This window comes from Bombus flavifrons, chromosome 8 (assembly GCF_040668555.2).
Source record: "Bombus flavifrons isolate JBK064 chromosome 8, iyBomFlav1_principal, whole genome shotgun sequence".
NCBI lineage: Eukaryota > Metazoa > Arthropoda > Insecta > Hymenoptera > Apidae > Bombus > Bombus flavifrons.
In genome coordinates, this window is record NC_138449.1 from 12832958 (window position 1) to 12849997 (window position 17040).

A 17040-nucleotide genomic window follows, 5' to 3' on the forward strand; every position below is an offset into this window, starting at 1 on the left:
AAGGATGGCGTTAAATGCAAGAGTCTAGCAAATCGATTGTAGCGCTATGACAGTTTCCAGTTTTTCAGATCTGCGTATACGACCGTGGTTCAGACGCTGAAACTACGTAACCATTTTCGTAATAATATTTTCGTAATAATAAGGTATAAAACAGGACATCTTGAGGATGAAATACAGAATTCTATATTTTCTCAACATATATTGTACACCAACCATATTATGATACAACTGATTGGAACCTATTATGTTTCTTAATGTTTTCCAATTTTAATGCATTCCAACTGCTGATATTTCCTGACATTTTTGAAACTATTACTTTCATAATAAGATTTTAATAATGCAATAATAATTTCTAAACGAAACCCATATACGTTCAATATGCAAATAGACTAGCTATAATTTAAAGAAAAATGTTGAAATTTTTTTAAATTTTCAGGCATAATATGCTAGCCAAAGAGTTGTAGGATAGAAATTTATTATTTATTACGTAAAGTTCCTTTACATATTTGAAACGAAGAAAGCTAAATCAGAACTTATTTTCATTTGAATAATAGAGTAACATAAAGTAATAAATATGGCATAAAAACGTATGTTAATTAAAGTAATTAAATAAAGTCAATATCAGCGTAGGTTTAATCGGTAAAAGAATGGTTATGAAAGTAGATATTACGTAGTAGATAAGTAGCACTTGTCGCGGAACTAAATTGGCACGTAATCTAATACACGTTTAATTTTTTCGATCGCCAACAGACTAGAACGACCCCCTGCACCGCGGTTTATCCAGCGAATTTCAGTTAGTGTAGACGAGGCGGGTAGTTCGCAATGTTACTATAAGTTCGAAAGTACGAAGTTTATGGATTTGAAACGTTGATACCTGCACATATAGAAATTCAATATACGCATCGTAATTTAATTTTATTTAATAAAACTGATTAATAGATAGAAAGTATAAAGGTAATATTTTAAATTCAAAATAGAATATTTTAGGTCGGAAAATTGTAACTATATCTTATACATATGTATATTTATACATAATAATACGTATCATTTTCTTATTTATATGCTATTCGTATGTTAATTTTCACTAACTATTGTTATTTATATTTGTGTAATATTTATTTACTGTCACTATGTGAATGATTTACTCTATATTTATACGTTATATTATATTATTAATCATTAATACTATCATTATGATCGATAATACTATATCGGTAACATTGCGATTATAACTTATTATTTGCATAAATGTCATAAGGTGTTAAATGTTTTAAGACAAATTGTCTTTATCGGTATTTTCTATTGTTTTTAATCTTGTTCACATAGAGGAGAACAAAATAAGATTCGAATGTGGAGTAGAATTAAAATAAAATATCGTAAAAGTTGGTTATTGCGTACAGAATCGAAAAATAATAGAGTTATGTATAGTAAGAATATCTCGTTAATAATTGATTAATGTACGAAAGGAAAGGTAAGAAAAGGAAGAAAAAATATGTGCATATTACGAAACGAAAACATTCGTTACCCGAATTAAAACAATGTGTATAAGCATGCAGATAATGTTTCAGAACAACAAGAAACATACATACACACATACGATGTTCTTTCTGTGTGGTCGTTTAACATCTCGTACTTGCTCGTACGACTCCCCACCACGTTGGAAATTGCGTGTGACATTGTGGTGCGGGGTCATGGAAGGATCATTTGGCTGTCGAATTTCGTGGCGATAAGGCGTATAACGTTTCGTCAGGTCTGTAACGTATTCTAACCTATTGGCGTCCTTTTGGAGGGGTTGCTTTTTTATTACTGTCAACATCTTGTTATTAACATTGTTTAATTAATATACGTTTATTTAACGGTTCATTGGATATTAAGATAACGAAATTAAGTAGTTCTTTGAAATCTTTTGTTTTAATTTTTCTTCAATTGTCTATTTGATTGCTTACGTTTCCGGTAGCTTCCGCAATTTTTTGTGATAGAATTTGAGTTTGATTGTTGTTTTATTGTAATATATTTACTTTCATTTTATACATTTGTCTTAACTTTTGGTTTCTTTTTGTGCAGGTTATTGGTTAATCGCAGAGATGACATAAAAGTAGGAATAGGAGTACGTGTTAATATATGGACGCCACGATGATTAATGGTCAATCCAATGAATTTTCATGGGTAATGTTTAATTTATTTTTAACGAAGACATATATATGATTGATTATACTGCCTTTTTATTGAAATATTGATAACATTTGATATACAATTCATATTTATTTTAAAATATATTTGATATACAATTCATATTTATTTCACAATATGTGTATTTGGTACATAATTCATAATGCATAATTTCGTAATTATTTCGAATACCACGCTGAGAATAGAAACGATTAAATAGATCACTGTTCTATTTCGAATATCTGTAACCTTTTTTTAAAATTCTTGATAGTTTAACAATAGCTTCACTATTTCAATAGATATAACATTCGATTCAAATTTTTTGGTATATTATGTGAATTTGCTACAGTTAATGTCATATGCTTGCAACTTTACAACTTATATTTTTTCCACAGAGGTCGCGCGCAATTAGACGCCTAGTCGCTTCAAAATAAGACTTCGCGCGCGATTTTGCTCAGTACTAGTCTCCAATTATTTACATTGAGCTCTGAAGTTTTCATTTTTTGCAAAAAGTATAATTCTTGTAAATGAGTGTATTATATTCATAACATTCAGAAGCATTTTTCAATATTGTGAAATATCTTTTAATGTATATCTTTTATGCATATTCCAGTTTCTTAATAATCATTTCATAAGTGTAGAAAAATGGCAGTATTTTCTAAACAAACGATCGATAAGAAAAAGAAGCAAAATATATAAAAACGGTATTCTGTTTCATTTCTAGCCCCCTTCTTCCAAACTAAACAGTTTTATTTTTGGGAATATTTGTGACCGCGTGCAATGCGGTTGGTAGACTCAGTGTTTGCTACGAAGTATTTAGTTTATTTAAATATTTTTAAATCATTCCAACGAACGTTTTCCAATGTACATTTTCGGTATTAGAGTCAGTGCATCTTTCAAGAGGATAAAGCCTTTTCAGGAGCTCAAAAATATAAGTAGTTTTATATACCGTACTTCAATTTATTTAATTATTTGTATTTTGTTTAAATTATTGTTAATTAAAAAACAAAAGTGATTGATTATTTGAAAAGAAGTAAATGTTTTTTTTTATTGAAATGATTTCTTAATGATTTTTTTCAATTTTAATGACGTTTTATCTTTTATCCTTCGTGTATTGTATCCAGCTTTCGACAAAGTTTATTTCAAATGGTTCTTTCGTATTTACAAAAATACAATTAACGATCAATCTTTTGAACAGAATCGATCAACGTAACTGTGGTCTTGGACTGATGTCTAATCGACAGTCGATATTACAGTTTAAAGTTTCCGTACAATGGTAATTCTATTCTCCCAGTTAATAATCGATGGTACTCTAAAAGTTACGAATCATAAAACGAGATCTTTTAAATGTTTTAACAACGGTGAATAAAGTGTAACTATTACAAACTATTTTAACAATGTTTATTTGAAAATTTAGCCATGATCAAACATTATTGAATCAAATTTATTACATAATAGTGAACTTAAAATTATCTTGCCTTGTTAAAGATATCGTAACTATTCCACTTTTGATCTTGCAAACAATTTAATTCGATCTTTCATATAATTGAACGAAGAACGTTTTCTCTTGTCTTTCAAATTACTAAGCACGAAACAAGCGTAGCATATTATCAAAAATAAGGGCAGGATAAGGATCGCTATCGTTCCATAGTAATCTATCAACGACATATTATGGCCGTAGTAACGTAAATGTTTCGATTTGGAAAATTTGATCACGTGCTCCACATTCCATATAGCTCGGTCCATTGGTTTTATCAATTCATCTTTTACAATCTCCGACATCTCTTTAATATTGTTGTAGTATCTGCAAGCGTAATGTTAGTTTTATACATTTTTAACGGCGATCGAAGATTCCGTTTTAGAATTTAAAAAGTATGTCGGCCGTGAATTTGAAAAAATCGTTCTGTCAGTCACTCACGTTTTATTCTCTATAACTTCGGTCAAAGTCCGGACGACGGACTCTTCGGTGATGGTATCAATGTTCAACGTAAGCCCGATACCAGCATCCAGAATTTTACGCGCGTTGAAAAGTTGATCCCCGAAAAAGGGAATGGCAACTACCGGCACGGAATAGTACACCGCCTCTTGCAACGACTGCAATCCACCTTGCATCACGTAGACCATCAGTTTCGGATGTGCTGTATATAGAAGCAACGTTAGTATCGCGGATTAGGCCGAAGTAAAGTGGCGTCTTTGCAGATTATCCTCTCTCAAGCTTCAAGACTATGCTCGAAGATAAATGAAAAACAAATCGATACGTAAAGAGTAAAGGAGTGCTTCAATCCTTCATTGGAATAATTGTATATTTTATCATTCCATTTTGCACATACTCGGTAAATATTTAGCAAGTTATTAAAGCTGTATGAGCTTGCTCTCGTATTTTACGTTATAGAGAATGGCGCTTTAATAATTATCTAGTAAACCAGCGTAAAGCAAAGAAACGGAAGAGCCAGGTATTCGACATTTCGATGGTGAAATAAAATTTAAAAATTACAAAATTTTCAATGTACCTGAATGTGAGAAATCGATGTAAAAGTTAACAAATTTACGCATTTGAAACGTTCGTACTTGGACAATTTACAATATTTCAACGAAAATTAGAAACTTTAAGGATTCGAATATTTGGACATTCGTACGTAGAAATTTGAAAACATCGTCTTTTCGTAATTTCTGTTAATAACTGCGAGCTTTAAGAAACAAAGAAGAAGATACGAGAAGACAAAGTTAAAAGTATATCGGTCTCTCGTTGTCCTTTTATTTTCATAATTAACGGCGAAACGATCATTTTTCCACGGTGTCGAGAGCGTCAAATTTGTGAAACATAGTGAACGATCAGGAAGGTTGAAACGTATTATGTCCGCAGGAAAGTTTCATTGAAATCATCCGACGTGTTGAATTTCGGAACTACGTGAACCGTAATAGGCAATTGAATTGAAATTCTCATTATTTGCATGACGCCCACCAGTTACATTTCGCATTTCCACCTTTAATACGCGTTCTACAGTGGGGAGAGATTTAGGGAAGGGGTGGTGAACGTAACCTGTCTGTCAATGTATACGAAAGTTCGCGCTTGCTTGCATTTGCATCGAGTCCGGACGTTACCGCGAACGATGCGGAGTTGTTTGTCAAAATTTCCCGAGAGAATTTTGCTGCCGTGTCATGAGTTATCTTTTCGTTTCGCAATGAATCCTGTAAATCGTCCTTTCTCTGGATTCAATGGAGTATCGTCGTTTATCTTTTCTCGATCGTGCCACTGGGTTTCCAAAATACATCGGCAATTAACTTTCGTAATAACAAAACCGTTCGATACTTCGGATCTACTTCTCTCTCACTCTCTTTCTCTTTTTCCAATTATTTAGCTCCTTTTTACGTATTGCTATCCGATTTGTTTGAAAAATCTCGAACGTTTGAAACGAGTTGAATTTCGGTACGAAATAGAGAAAAGGTATAAAAGGAAATTGTATCGCGCGCGAGTCGCATTTGACGCGTGATCATTTAAAAATGAGCGTGGACGAGGTCGTTATATAGCACTTGGTTACCCGAGAAAATTAACATCCCTTCCAAATGAAAGGACCTGCAAAGTCGTCAGCAACTTCATTAAGTATCTGCGCGAGCCTTTGCTCGCCGTTGAATCCTGTTTAACGAACAGACCGTCGTGACGAGTTTTGACGAGTTGTGTATGTAAATCAAACGGAAATACGATAATTAACGAACAAACACGTACTTACGAGCACCGTAGACAATTACGCAAAAAGTTTCTTATTTCGAAGGAGAGATGAAATAAAAAAAAAAAAAAGAAAAGAAAAAGAAGAAACAGGGGAAAGAGAATAGAATAAAAAAGAAAAGAATCTCTAATGATCTCTAAAAAATGTCGTGTCTTGCGTCCGAGGGAATCAATGAATGCATTGTATAATACTTAACGAGCACAATTTACTCTATTCATCGGTTTATCAGGGAATAATTTAACCGAGGCATAAATTATCTGTTCGTTACGACGCGATTAATCACTTCGTTCCTTTTCCATCGCGTTAACGTTCTTAAGGCATTTTCATCGTTCGGATAACGATTCTTGTGTGCGCACGCAAGCGATGTCTAGAAGCTAAGCTATAAAACGGACATATCCCGAAGCGGTCAATCTAAGTCTCGCTCAAAGGAGCCGCGAGGAAGCGAAGGGTCAGCTTAGCCTTCGGTAGCCTTACCGAGAATCGCTTGCTGGGGTGCCCACTTCACAAATTTGATGTTGGCTGGATGAATGGCCATGTCTCCGGAGTGTTTCCATAGAACTCTTTGCCTGAGCGAGCTGAGCGCGTTACACAATGCGGTCAAAGGGCCGACTGGCAACTGATGAGTTTGCAGATTCGAGCCTAGGGAGAAATAGATCGCCCCGTGCTCCGCCTTGTCTAGGAATTCCTCGATGTCCTATCGTTAACAATACATCGAACGTTAACCTCGATTCTGCTGAAAGAATTGTAGTTAGAAATGTCAAGATATAGAAGCGACTTAGATGCGAAACCGATTGACTTCATTGTTTGCGAATTTCTGGATTTCATCAAATAAGTACACGATTAATGTGTTCAATGGTGAAGAAACAAACGACTTCCTTTCACAAGTTTACTTATCTCAAGAGGATGATATGAATAATTTTACGTTTCAAGGTAACTGTAAAAAATAGTGTTCGTGACATCTTGGTTATGGAATCAGGAAAAAAGCATACGTTATAACTATAGATGTTTATAGAGATCTGGAAATCTCTAGTCGATTTTTAGAGTCGTTCGATATCAACAGTCGAAATTGTTTCTCCTTGTGTGTTTTAAAAGTATATGCCCTAATTTTTAACGAGTACGAATTAATTTCTACGTACTAACACGACGATAGGAGCAATTTTGCAACAATCGGAGGAAATAGCTGCAACAGAGAAATCGTATCTCTTGAAAAACAAAGGGAGGTTTCATATTGAAAAAATTTCGGGACAAGAGAATGATACACGCACCTCACGTGGAGTAGAAGGTATTGTTATATTAATTACAGCGGACAGTAGGACTCTCTAGCGAAGCGAACATGCACGTGGATAGCGATCACGTTATGCATCTCAATGTTTCGCATTAATTCCACGTGATACGGATGCAACTGCGTTTCGGGGGATGGTGTATCTCGAAAAACGTGCTCTAACGTCCGAATGAACGTCGGTTTGTTGGATAATTCTCATCGACGTGTCACGGTACCTACGAGGGTTTAGGTGTGTGCCGGTGGTTGTTTGGAGAAGGCAGAAAGAATCGGCGAGAAACGACACTGGTATCCGGATTTTTCTTGTCGGAGGAAACGAACCAGGAGGCTGGAAAATATCTTTCGAGAAATATTTTCTTTCGCAGCTCGGTGTGAAAGGTAAAGGGTAGAGCGGGAGACGGTAAATAGCAATGACCTTTACTTTCGCGTCGCAATGCCGAGCCGTGGGTAAACTTTCTCCTATACCGGTTACCTGAGAGACTGCTACGTATTTTCCCCCGGAGAAATCATTCTCCCTGCTCGCGGTATAGAATTCTACCCTTTGCTGCGGCAAAAGTACGCGAAATAACGGCCGCCGCGTCCCGCAAGGGATAATATACGTAATCGTTGACTGAATTTAAGTTTCGCAATACCGCGACTCGTCGATGCATCGTGCGTCGACATCACCGAATGACGAAAGAATCGACCGTGACTCCTTGGAACTTGGACGTTGGATCAGTTTACAGGGTTGGTTCGACGAAGAGAGTAGCGTGAAAGCTCGACTCTGAATTTGTCGGGGAATCGTCGACGAATTATCGTACGATCGACGAATGATGAAGCGATCGACGAATCGACAACGATTACTTTGTCGTTAGATCAGCTTATGGACGAGTTTCGTAGAGAAAACGACGCCACGTTAGGAATTTGTCAAGTAATATCTAAGATTTACCTAGCAGTGAGCAATTGTATGGTTTTACGATTTAATGGGGTAGCTTAGGAATTCCGTCGATACCTTGGGCAAGGTTTCCCTTTTCTCCGTGATCTGGAGACTGTGAACCTCGATTACATTTGGCAGCAGCGGTTTCGGATATCCGAATACGTGATTGTTTCCCAATATCACTAGACTGAAGTTTCTGTCGATGTCCTCGATCGAAACATCAGGCATCCACTTGTTAACGATCTCCTGAGCCCTTGGTAAATGCCAGTATTTATAGTACATTCTAGTCCACGTTGTATAGACGATGTTCCAGATACGCTCGTTCAGGCTCATTTTATTCGTGAATGGATACGCCATGTCGGGGTTCAACAGCGGGTCGTCGGGATTTCCTAAAAGTGAAAACCAACATATATATATATATATATATATATATATATATATATAAATCATATATATATAAAAAGAATCATTATATATATATAAATGACGATCGAGAAAAAGAAACATTCGATTTTCTTTTACCGCGGAAAGAAACGACCAGGTAGCGTGTCTCTGTCTCCTTAATTCTCATCTGATACGAAATCGGTACAGGTTAAAGCACTACTGAGCGATCTATTCTTTTCTACGAAAGCTGTCTCTCTGCCCCGATTGCTCGCACTTTCTACTTTATCGACGATTTACGTCAATTTCGGGTTCGCTTCACGGCATTCTGACCAAGCGAGGCACGAAAACAGTAGAAAAAGACGTCGCGAGATGAGCGCGGCCAGACCGTCGGACTCTACTACCGTAGCTTTTTTCCGCCTCATATTTTCGATAACGTTTATCGTATATAAATATACATATAGTACGCTTACCAACGGAGTCCATAACGTATGGTAGGTTTCCAACGCTCAGGAATCCGATTAGAACCGGTGAATTGTAATGCTTGACGAGGGCGTAGTAGCATTGGTACCACAACTGTTCTATAACAACCGCGTCGAAGCTCTTATTCCTCCTGAAAAAAAAGAAGAATACCGCGCCGCGATTTCAAGATTAGCTTCAACCGATGAAGTTGCAACGCGATGGAATTACTGTAATTTCTTTGGCCGGTTGTCGTTTCTCCCCCTCCCTCCCCCTGCCCTCGGCATAAATGGCAATAGCAAGCAACGGCCGGTGTGATGCCGGTAATTTTCTACGGCTCACGGAAGAAAATTGCGCCGGTGCACTTTTTCTTCTCCTATTCCAGCTTTAACGAGTTTACGAAATGAACTTGTTTTTATTCCACCGGTCGTGCGCTAGTGCACTGTCTTAAATAGAATGAGAATATTCTGTATTACGAAATTAGGTGGTCGATGGCTGGGCTGAACAGTTGCTCCTCGCAAAGCTCGTTCGCCTCTCGCATGTTCTTCCGCAGAAGGGTGAACGCTCCCATGTGCCTGCAAGAAAAATCAATATTTTAACGGATTTAAGCACGCGAAATTCTTCATGTAACGCAAAGATGCGTGCGTACCTTAGTCCGGTACAGTCTCTCTTCCGATAGGAAAACGACAGATCGACGTCTTCGTAGTTCTTGATCGCCTGCTGAAAGATCGCGTTGACGCGTATCAATTCTGCCTATCGCGTATTTTGATGTATTTGCAGCCTCTCATATACCGTAATAGTTTCGTTTAATCTCTGATTTCTATAATTCGGACAGTGTTCTCAGAATGCTCTCTTTTATCTATTTTGTCTGTGCGGACCTTTATAATCGATGGATTGCTTCTATTAATGCGTGGAATTCGTCGATGATGAACTTCTTGCGTTATGATTAGCGGATGATAAGCGAGGCTTATTTATTGTAAGAGCGTAATAGATGAATTGGTAGGAAGCTTGTTATCAAATATTAAGTTATCTTCGCTGCGAGATTTCAGAAATTACTTGAAACTGTAGCGTGATCATTTTGTAAATGTCCTTCGATGATGATAATCGGTAAGACCCGCTTGCGTTAATTTGTTCGTCACGTTTAATTGGCGGAACAACGGACAATATCGCGTGTCTGTCATGAGAATTTATGAGAATTATGACAGGCATATTCGTCGTTGATTTACATCGTATCATCGAATTCTTGATTTCTCTGGAGGTAAAAAAAGGAAAAGGTGGATAGAAAAAAAGGCGGAGAACGGCGAGCATCGGGTCACAAAGAGATGCGTTTAACAAGAAGAAACGTTAGTAAGGGTAAATTGAAGCCGAACGAAGTTTGCGTAACTTTGAACCGGAGTTTATGGAGAGGGTAAAGGAGAGGGACACGAAAACGGATCGGGGCCAGAGAAAAGTGGAAGTAGAGCGAGACAAGAAGAGAAAGAGAAGTAAAAATGAACTGCCGGGCGAACGTGGGAAGAAGGCACGAGAGGTACGCGTGGCCGAAGTGGAGCACAGAGTCAAACACCTATCCGAGATATCTTTTCGAACTTTTCCCTACGGTCTACGCGATATTATTGAATTATTAAACCATCGTTATAACCTTGTTAGAAGTGTTTTCGCGCCTTTTTACTAACTTTCTCAACGCTGATAAATGACGGAAGTTCTAACGTGATTGTATTGCGTATAAATTGCCATACTTTGCCGGTAATGGTTAAAACTGTTTCTAACTCGATAAAATTTCTCCGTTCTCCGATTCGGAAGAAAGAAAGTAGGAAAGAGGGAAGAGAATGGAAAAGGGGGAACGGAAATCGATTAGATGGCGAGCAAATACGCGAAAGAGTCATCGGGGAATGATCGAAATATCATTGAAAGATGATTGAGAGTCAACGAGGTGGAAACGCAGAGAAAAATGAAGAGAAAGAAAGAGGAGAAAAATCGCACTTACCTTTGACGGAATGGTTGATATCACGGTAACGTTGTGTCCACGAGCCGCCAAAGCTTTCATCAATGCTTGAAAGGGTTGCTGGTGACTGTAGCTCGCGCTGGGACAAATTCCGAGGATGTTGAATCCAATGGCGGGCGAGAATTGACGAAAGAGTAAAAGCAGCAACAACATAGACAACATCTTGTACAACACCGTTGTGCCAACGTATTTCGAGAATACACTCGAGCCACGAGAAATAGTCTTTCAATTTTTTAAACGAGAATCGAGGTTGCTGGTGTTACGCCTTTTGTAGAAATTTCTAAAGGGATCTAGCAGACTGGAGGGCGGGAGAAGAGGCTAGAGAACGATCTTCCCCGTGAAAAATTCACAACATGTTTCACGATCAGTTTGCTCGGGGCCACGATAAATAAGTGAACCGCTTGTACATCGGTCGCGTGTTTCTCGCACGGCTTGCTGGAGAAATAATGCAAAGCCGGCTTCGACTAGTGATAGATATTTTTATACATCGCATCGCGTGAAACATAAAAGCGTCATTCAGAGGCTATGGAGCATTTCATGGAATCTATTACCTTATCTCTTTAGCGCGTGGTAAGAGGCAATTGCTTCAAGGTCATCGTATAATATATACGACACGTCTCCATATCCATATTACAGTGATTGTTATAAATATTAAGTAGTAGTATTCTTTCGTAAATAATTTGACGAGATAAGTCTATATTTGTCTGTGCATCAAATTTTTAAGCATCGTTCATCTCCGCAACGTAATAAATATGCATTCCGGCTGGAAATTTTTAGTCGACCTGCATGATAGATGGAGAATTTAAATAGTTTCGTTTCTTCGATCCTTCGCGCGAATAGAATTCCTCGAAAAATAAACGATAAACAAAAAGGGTGATTGTCCCCGGAAGAAAAGAAAGGAAAGAAAGAGATGGTTCTCGCCGGATGGTTTCGAAATTTACGTGTAAATTATGAGTCGGTCGAGAAAGCAATAATAAGAAAAGGGAAAAAAACATAGAAGGGAAAAGGGTCGGGTAGAGACGAATCACCGAGAGTCGCGCCATTAGCTTCGATGTACGCTTCTGCCTCGCCGTCAAGAGAATGGCTCGGTTCAGCGTACGGAATGATGCGGTCGCTGGGGCCGAAGAAAAATTGGTCAACCATTTCTAAAGAAAAGTTCCAACCGAGAAAAATGTCATCTGTTTTCGCGAAAACTATGCTACTTTTTCGTGTTAGCCGATTTTGCCTGCGTAACAATATCGTGACCATATACATACGTAACGACTATCATGTGACATAGATTTCACGTCCCATAGACCAGTTACACCGTGTAGCTTCGTTCTCGTAATTTTCCAAAAGAAAAAAAAAAAAGAAAGAGAAAATAGACATATAGAGAAAAATAGATAGATATATATAGATAGATAAATAGATAGAGAGAGAAAGAGAAAGAAAGAGGACAAACGAGAGAAAGGGAATAAAGAACGAAAGAACTGACTCATTGGCCCGTGATGCATATCGTTTAATCGTTAATTAAAAACTTACAACGTTACGTCATTACGCGTCGGGCAGATAAACGTTTCAGGACGAAAACAAAAGATTTTTGCATGGCTGGCGTAACGGCGAGCTTAAACGCGTCTCATTACTTAGAGTCGTAATAATACCTGGAATACGAGAAGAGCCTCGTTAATTCGAGATATTGTGCGCACCGTTGCACCGTAAAGGTGCATCGTTTGTGTTGCCTGAAAAAAGTCACGAGGACTCGTCCCTTTAATCGGTCCCCCCATTTACCAGCGGCCATTCCTCAGGAATAATCGTCCTTACCGTTAATTTTCACGACATTTGCAAGATCTTGCCTCGCAGAGTTCTCGTTTACCGCAAAATACTTCTCCAAACGATCGTTACTTCCGGTTCGTTCTTCTGGAAGAGGTACGGGTTTAGGTGCTCCTGAATGTTGACAAGTTAGACATTCCGGAACACGTAATAAGCAACGTTACGACTTTAAAGAGCCCCGGCCAGACGCCGCGGGAAAGCGGAAAACTCGAATCGCGTGTCAGAATCAGATGCGTCTGATAAGGGTTGAAAGCGGTTGCTGACGGTTAAGGGAGCTCGTCTTCAAACTCGGCGACAGGTCAGGAACGAACAGATCGACGGCGAACAGGGACACCGAGTGTAATAAAGGGTTCCAACAAACTGTACGCGTCAAAATCCGTATTTCGACAAATTGTCGCCGCCTATCAAGATACTTTAAGGACACGTGGTAGGGCGATTTATTCGATCCAACTCTCGCGTATTACTCTTGCGCAGTCACTGTCACGAGAATGATCACGAGAACGATACATTTTTCGAAAAGCTAGACGCGAGCGGTTAGAAGCGTAGATAACTGGCGATATTGTCGACGATAGCCGATATTAATACATTCGACGGCCTGGCGATAAATGACAACGCGACATTCGAGAAGTTGGACACGAACGATCGATCAGTTTGAAACACTTGGAATGTCTGTCATACGTAGTTTAAATTACTCTGTGAATAATCCAACGTATCCTGGAATAGAATATATGAGGGGGCGGACATGAAAGAAGAATAGAGAGAAACGTTTAGGGAGGGAACACGATGGAACGAGGGTAAGATAACTGGTGTGCCCCCTCTTGTCAAGCCGCAACACGAGCCACGGTTTAATACAATGCCGTCGAGAACGATGGTAGGGGAGAAATAGAGGCTTAACACGAAGGGAAAAGGGGGTCAGAAAGGAACGGGATTTGAGATGAAGAGAGAGAGAGAGAGAGAGAGAGAGAGAGAGAGAGAGAAAGAGAAAGGGAGAGAATTCAGCTCCGACAGCAAAATGCTGCGTGTGTCACTAAGTAAGCGTCTAGATTTGCTCGTCCTTCTCTACTCTAGAAAAGCCAGTAGACTGGCAGAGGATGTGTCAGCTTCAGCTGTGTATGTTTTGCGAGATCCCTCCTCAGTTTCTCTCTCGTCTCTTTTCGTTACGTTCTACGTTCTCCTGTATCCTCTATCACCCTCACCTTCTATCCACAAGGTGTCTACCGTGTCTTTGTCCCTTGTACTCAGTTTCTACCGTGCGATTGTACGGCACCCACTTGCGGATCTCTCCATAATCCTACTTGCTTTCTCTCTCTTGTCTTCCCTTCCTGGTCGTCTCTTCCAGACGGTATCCAGCAGAGCCAGAAGAGAAGGACAGAGGGAGAGAGTGTTTTTGCGAGAACGCTTATGTAACCGAAATTTAGGATATCCGCGGTTAACATCAGCGACCTCAACGAACCTCGAAGAAACGTTACCGGTGCGTTGGCTTGTCAGAAATTTTGTTACGCCTTTCTTGCGACGTTCTCTCGTACTTGTTACTCCCGTAAACCGATTGCGAAACATCAGTGTCGCGCGGATATCGTATTTTGTCGTAGTCCAAGGAGTCATCGATTTTGTTTGCTACTTCGCGTATCAAAGGCTTATATAAATCTGACGAGTGCTTAAGGCGATATGAAATAAGCCGCGTCAAAGTTTCTCGAGGTTTTCTAAATCTTTGAAGCGATCCACGTCGAAGAAGGATCCTCGACATCGGCTAGAGCCTCGTCGATATACGTCCATTAACTTCGGGAGGGCCTCGTCGAGCCGTGTAAACCGTCGTTTCGCTCATTAACAAGTGTGCTCGGTGGCGCGAATCATTCCATTCACCCTCCAGCACACAGGCCGTGGTACCGTGTACATGCACGAAACTGTGGTTGCTGATGCAGGCATCGTTCGGTGTACGTCTATGCAACAGGAACTTAAGTACCCGTGATTAGAGTTCCCGTGGGAGCGTGGTAGGGGCTTCAGGCGTCCACAGGTATACGATTATATATGCCTAAGTACATATTTCCCACGCGTATGGTTTCTTTACGAACTGCTAGATGAGTTTACGGGGCGACTAATGAAATTATTTCTGGTCACCGAGCGCCATAATCGTGTCAGGAGAACTTTGCACGTTTCTGTGCCGCGACAAGGGCCATCCGGTTTGGATCGTTTTCGCATGGCTCTTTGCGCTTCTCCCGCAGCACCCAACCTACCCAAAGATAAATATTTGCGAGCCCTTCATTACGCTTTATGGAATATTTCTTTCCCATCGCCTTTCCTTTTTTCTTTTCTTTCTTCTTCTCCCACTCCCCTCTCTCTCTTTCCTTTTCGTTTACATCATCGTACGGAACCGTATAATCATCGCAATTTTCTCTCGGCCGCTTAGCAAATTTTGCCAGGCCCATTGCGAGGAAGGCACCCGCCCGTATTCTCCATCACGCTCTGTCGTTTTTTGAACTTTGTGTCCTCTTTTTCTTCGCTCGCGGCCCCCCTCTCCTTCCTCGCGGATGATTATTATTATTTTTCGCCAAGTTTCGAGCATTCTTGAGAACGTGAGATTTCTTTGAGACATCTACCGTGATACCGCAGAGGTTAATTTTCTCGATGATGTTACGAATTTGCACTTCTAAGTTGTTTTTAAAACTACCACAAAGGAAGGCACAGGGAAAAAAGAGACAGCGAAGATTCCTCGGGAGATGCAACAACTTTCCGTGCTTGAGGATGGTTTATTAAGTACCGGAATCGCATAGACGTCGTGCTCGAACTTCGTTATCCGTGCCGTTTCCTTCCCCTCGTTCGCGTACCGATAGATTCGATTTCGTTCCCTTAAAGTGGCTACTTTAGCCTTTGCTTGTGCAGCCGTCTAATCAGAAAACGAAACAAATCTCAAAGGGATGCGCTTCGAGCGCAGCATAGAAAGTGCAAGCCGAACTTTCCGAGCGGTATCGAACTTCCATCGAGGAAACGTTCCGCGCACTTGATCCATTTACAGGATGAGCTCTCTTTGGCGTAGGTAGAAATAAGAAATGGATGGAACGCGCGGCTCCTTTCCCTCCATTTCCTTTTTCGTTTCACTCGCTGATCTTGTTCCTTCGTGTAGGCTACGTCTAAACTCGTGCAATGTGCTCGCAACGATTCTACGTCACGGAAATAAAGACTGTTCGAGCAAACGATAACGGCCATGGAGAAACAACAGAGGAAACCGCACTCTGTAATTCAAGGTGCACGCTCACTCGGATACCTCGATCGTTATTTTCATCGTTGCCAGTCGCTATAATGTTATTATTCTTAAGCGTCGTTAGAAAACATCGGGAACCATCGGAAAGGAATAATATTATTCCGATGCTTCTGTCTCCCTTTCCTTCGTTTCTTTCGTTCTTCTCCCTCTTTTCTGCTGTCGAATGGTTTATTAAATCAAATTTAAATTTGCATTATCTCCTTTTCTTGTCCCTTGCCTGAAAATTTTGATTTATATCGACACCCGAGGTTATCGACACCCGAGGTTATCGACACCCGAGATGTTTGTTCGAAATCTTCGAGAGGACATATTTTCAAGAATTTCCTGCTGCTTCGGTTTTTACGTACAGAGTCGTCGGAATTTTATCGTTGACAAAATGGTTTGGTTTAATCGAGGGCTGCGTGATAAAATATTAAAGGGCGGAAAGAACGTCGGCACCACGAATCGATCAATTAATTTCACTTAAGAATGTCTCGTGTGTACCGTGGCTGTCTACTCCCGCCTCGTTATTCGCGAAATATCCCGCAAGACATATTACTCCCTTTTTTAATCTTTCTCTAGGCTCGATGCGTCCCGCTGTTTATCGCGTCGTATCTCTTCGGGTGCACGCATTGTGCTTCGCATTACAATATTGCGAACTGCTGTTGCGACCAGAGGAAAAAGAGAGACTCGGAAAAACCGGAGAGAAAAAGGGAGCGTAGAATATAGAAAAAAAAAGGAAAAAGGTGAGAGAGGAAAGAGAGGAAAAGAAGGAGCGAGAAGAAACGAGGAAGAAAGAAGGAGGACGAAAGGAAGGGAGAACGACCGACACTGATACGAGCGGGGGAAGAAAGAGAGGAACAAGGGACAAACAGAACGAACACGTAGTTGCCGGTGAACGTGTAGGATGAGTAATGAAACGGTCAGAGACAGAGGTTCTCTAATCCCTGTGGATATAAGATGAAATCGTTCAGGGAGAGGATAACGGCCGGTAAACCGGGAAAACCAAAGAAAATTCGTGATCGTTACACCAGAAGCATCGCCATCGTTTTTAGATTAGCTCCA

General features: G+C 39.9%; 1 protein-coding gene and 1 long non-coding RNA gene across 3 annotated transcripts; one reads left to right on the forward strand and one right to left on the reverse strand.

Annotated features, from left to right (window-relative positions):
- The first annotated feature begins 1685 nt into the window (after positions 1 to 1685).
- LOC138182397 (uncharacterized) lies at positions 1686 to 3018 on the forward strand. Its single transcript, XR_011173776.1, has 3 exons — positions 1686 to 1750; positions 2065 to 2166; positions 2894 to 3018. It is a non-coding gene; the product is annotated as an uncharacterized LOC138182397 (long non-coding RNA).
- Positions 3019 to 3403: 385 nt separating this feature from the next.
- LOC138182386 (UDP-glucosyltransferase 2) lies at positions 3404 to 11386 on the reverse strand. Of its 2 annotated transcripts, none has more exons than XM_069118179.1 (8): positions 10914 to 11386; positions 9579 to 9646; positions 9406 to 9504; positions 8944 to 9083; positions 8165 to 8478; positions 6369 to 6588; positions 4088 to 4307; positions 3404 to 3973 (listed from the first exon to the last, which is right to left on the reverse strand). In XM_069118179.1, the coding sequence occupies exons 1-8, from the start codon at positions 11091 to 11093 to the stop codon at positions 3667 to 3669; spliced, it is 1548 nt and encodes a 515-aa protein (XP_068974280.1). In that variant the 5' UTR covers positions 11094 to 11386; the 3' UTR covers positions 3404 to 3666. The 2 variants fall into 2 exon arrangements, with proteins under 2 accessions (XP_068974280.1, XP_068974279.1); XM_069118178.1 differs by having other exon boundaries at positions 9579 to 9649.
- Positions 11387 to 17040: the final 5654 nt, after the last annotated feature.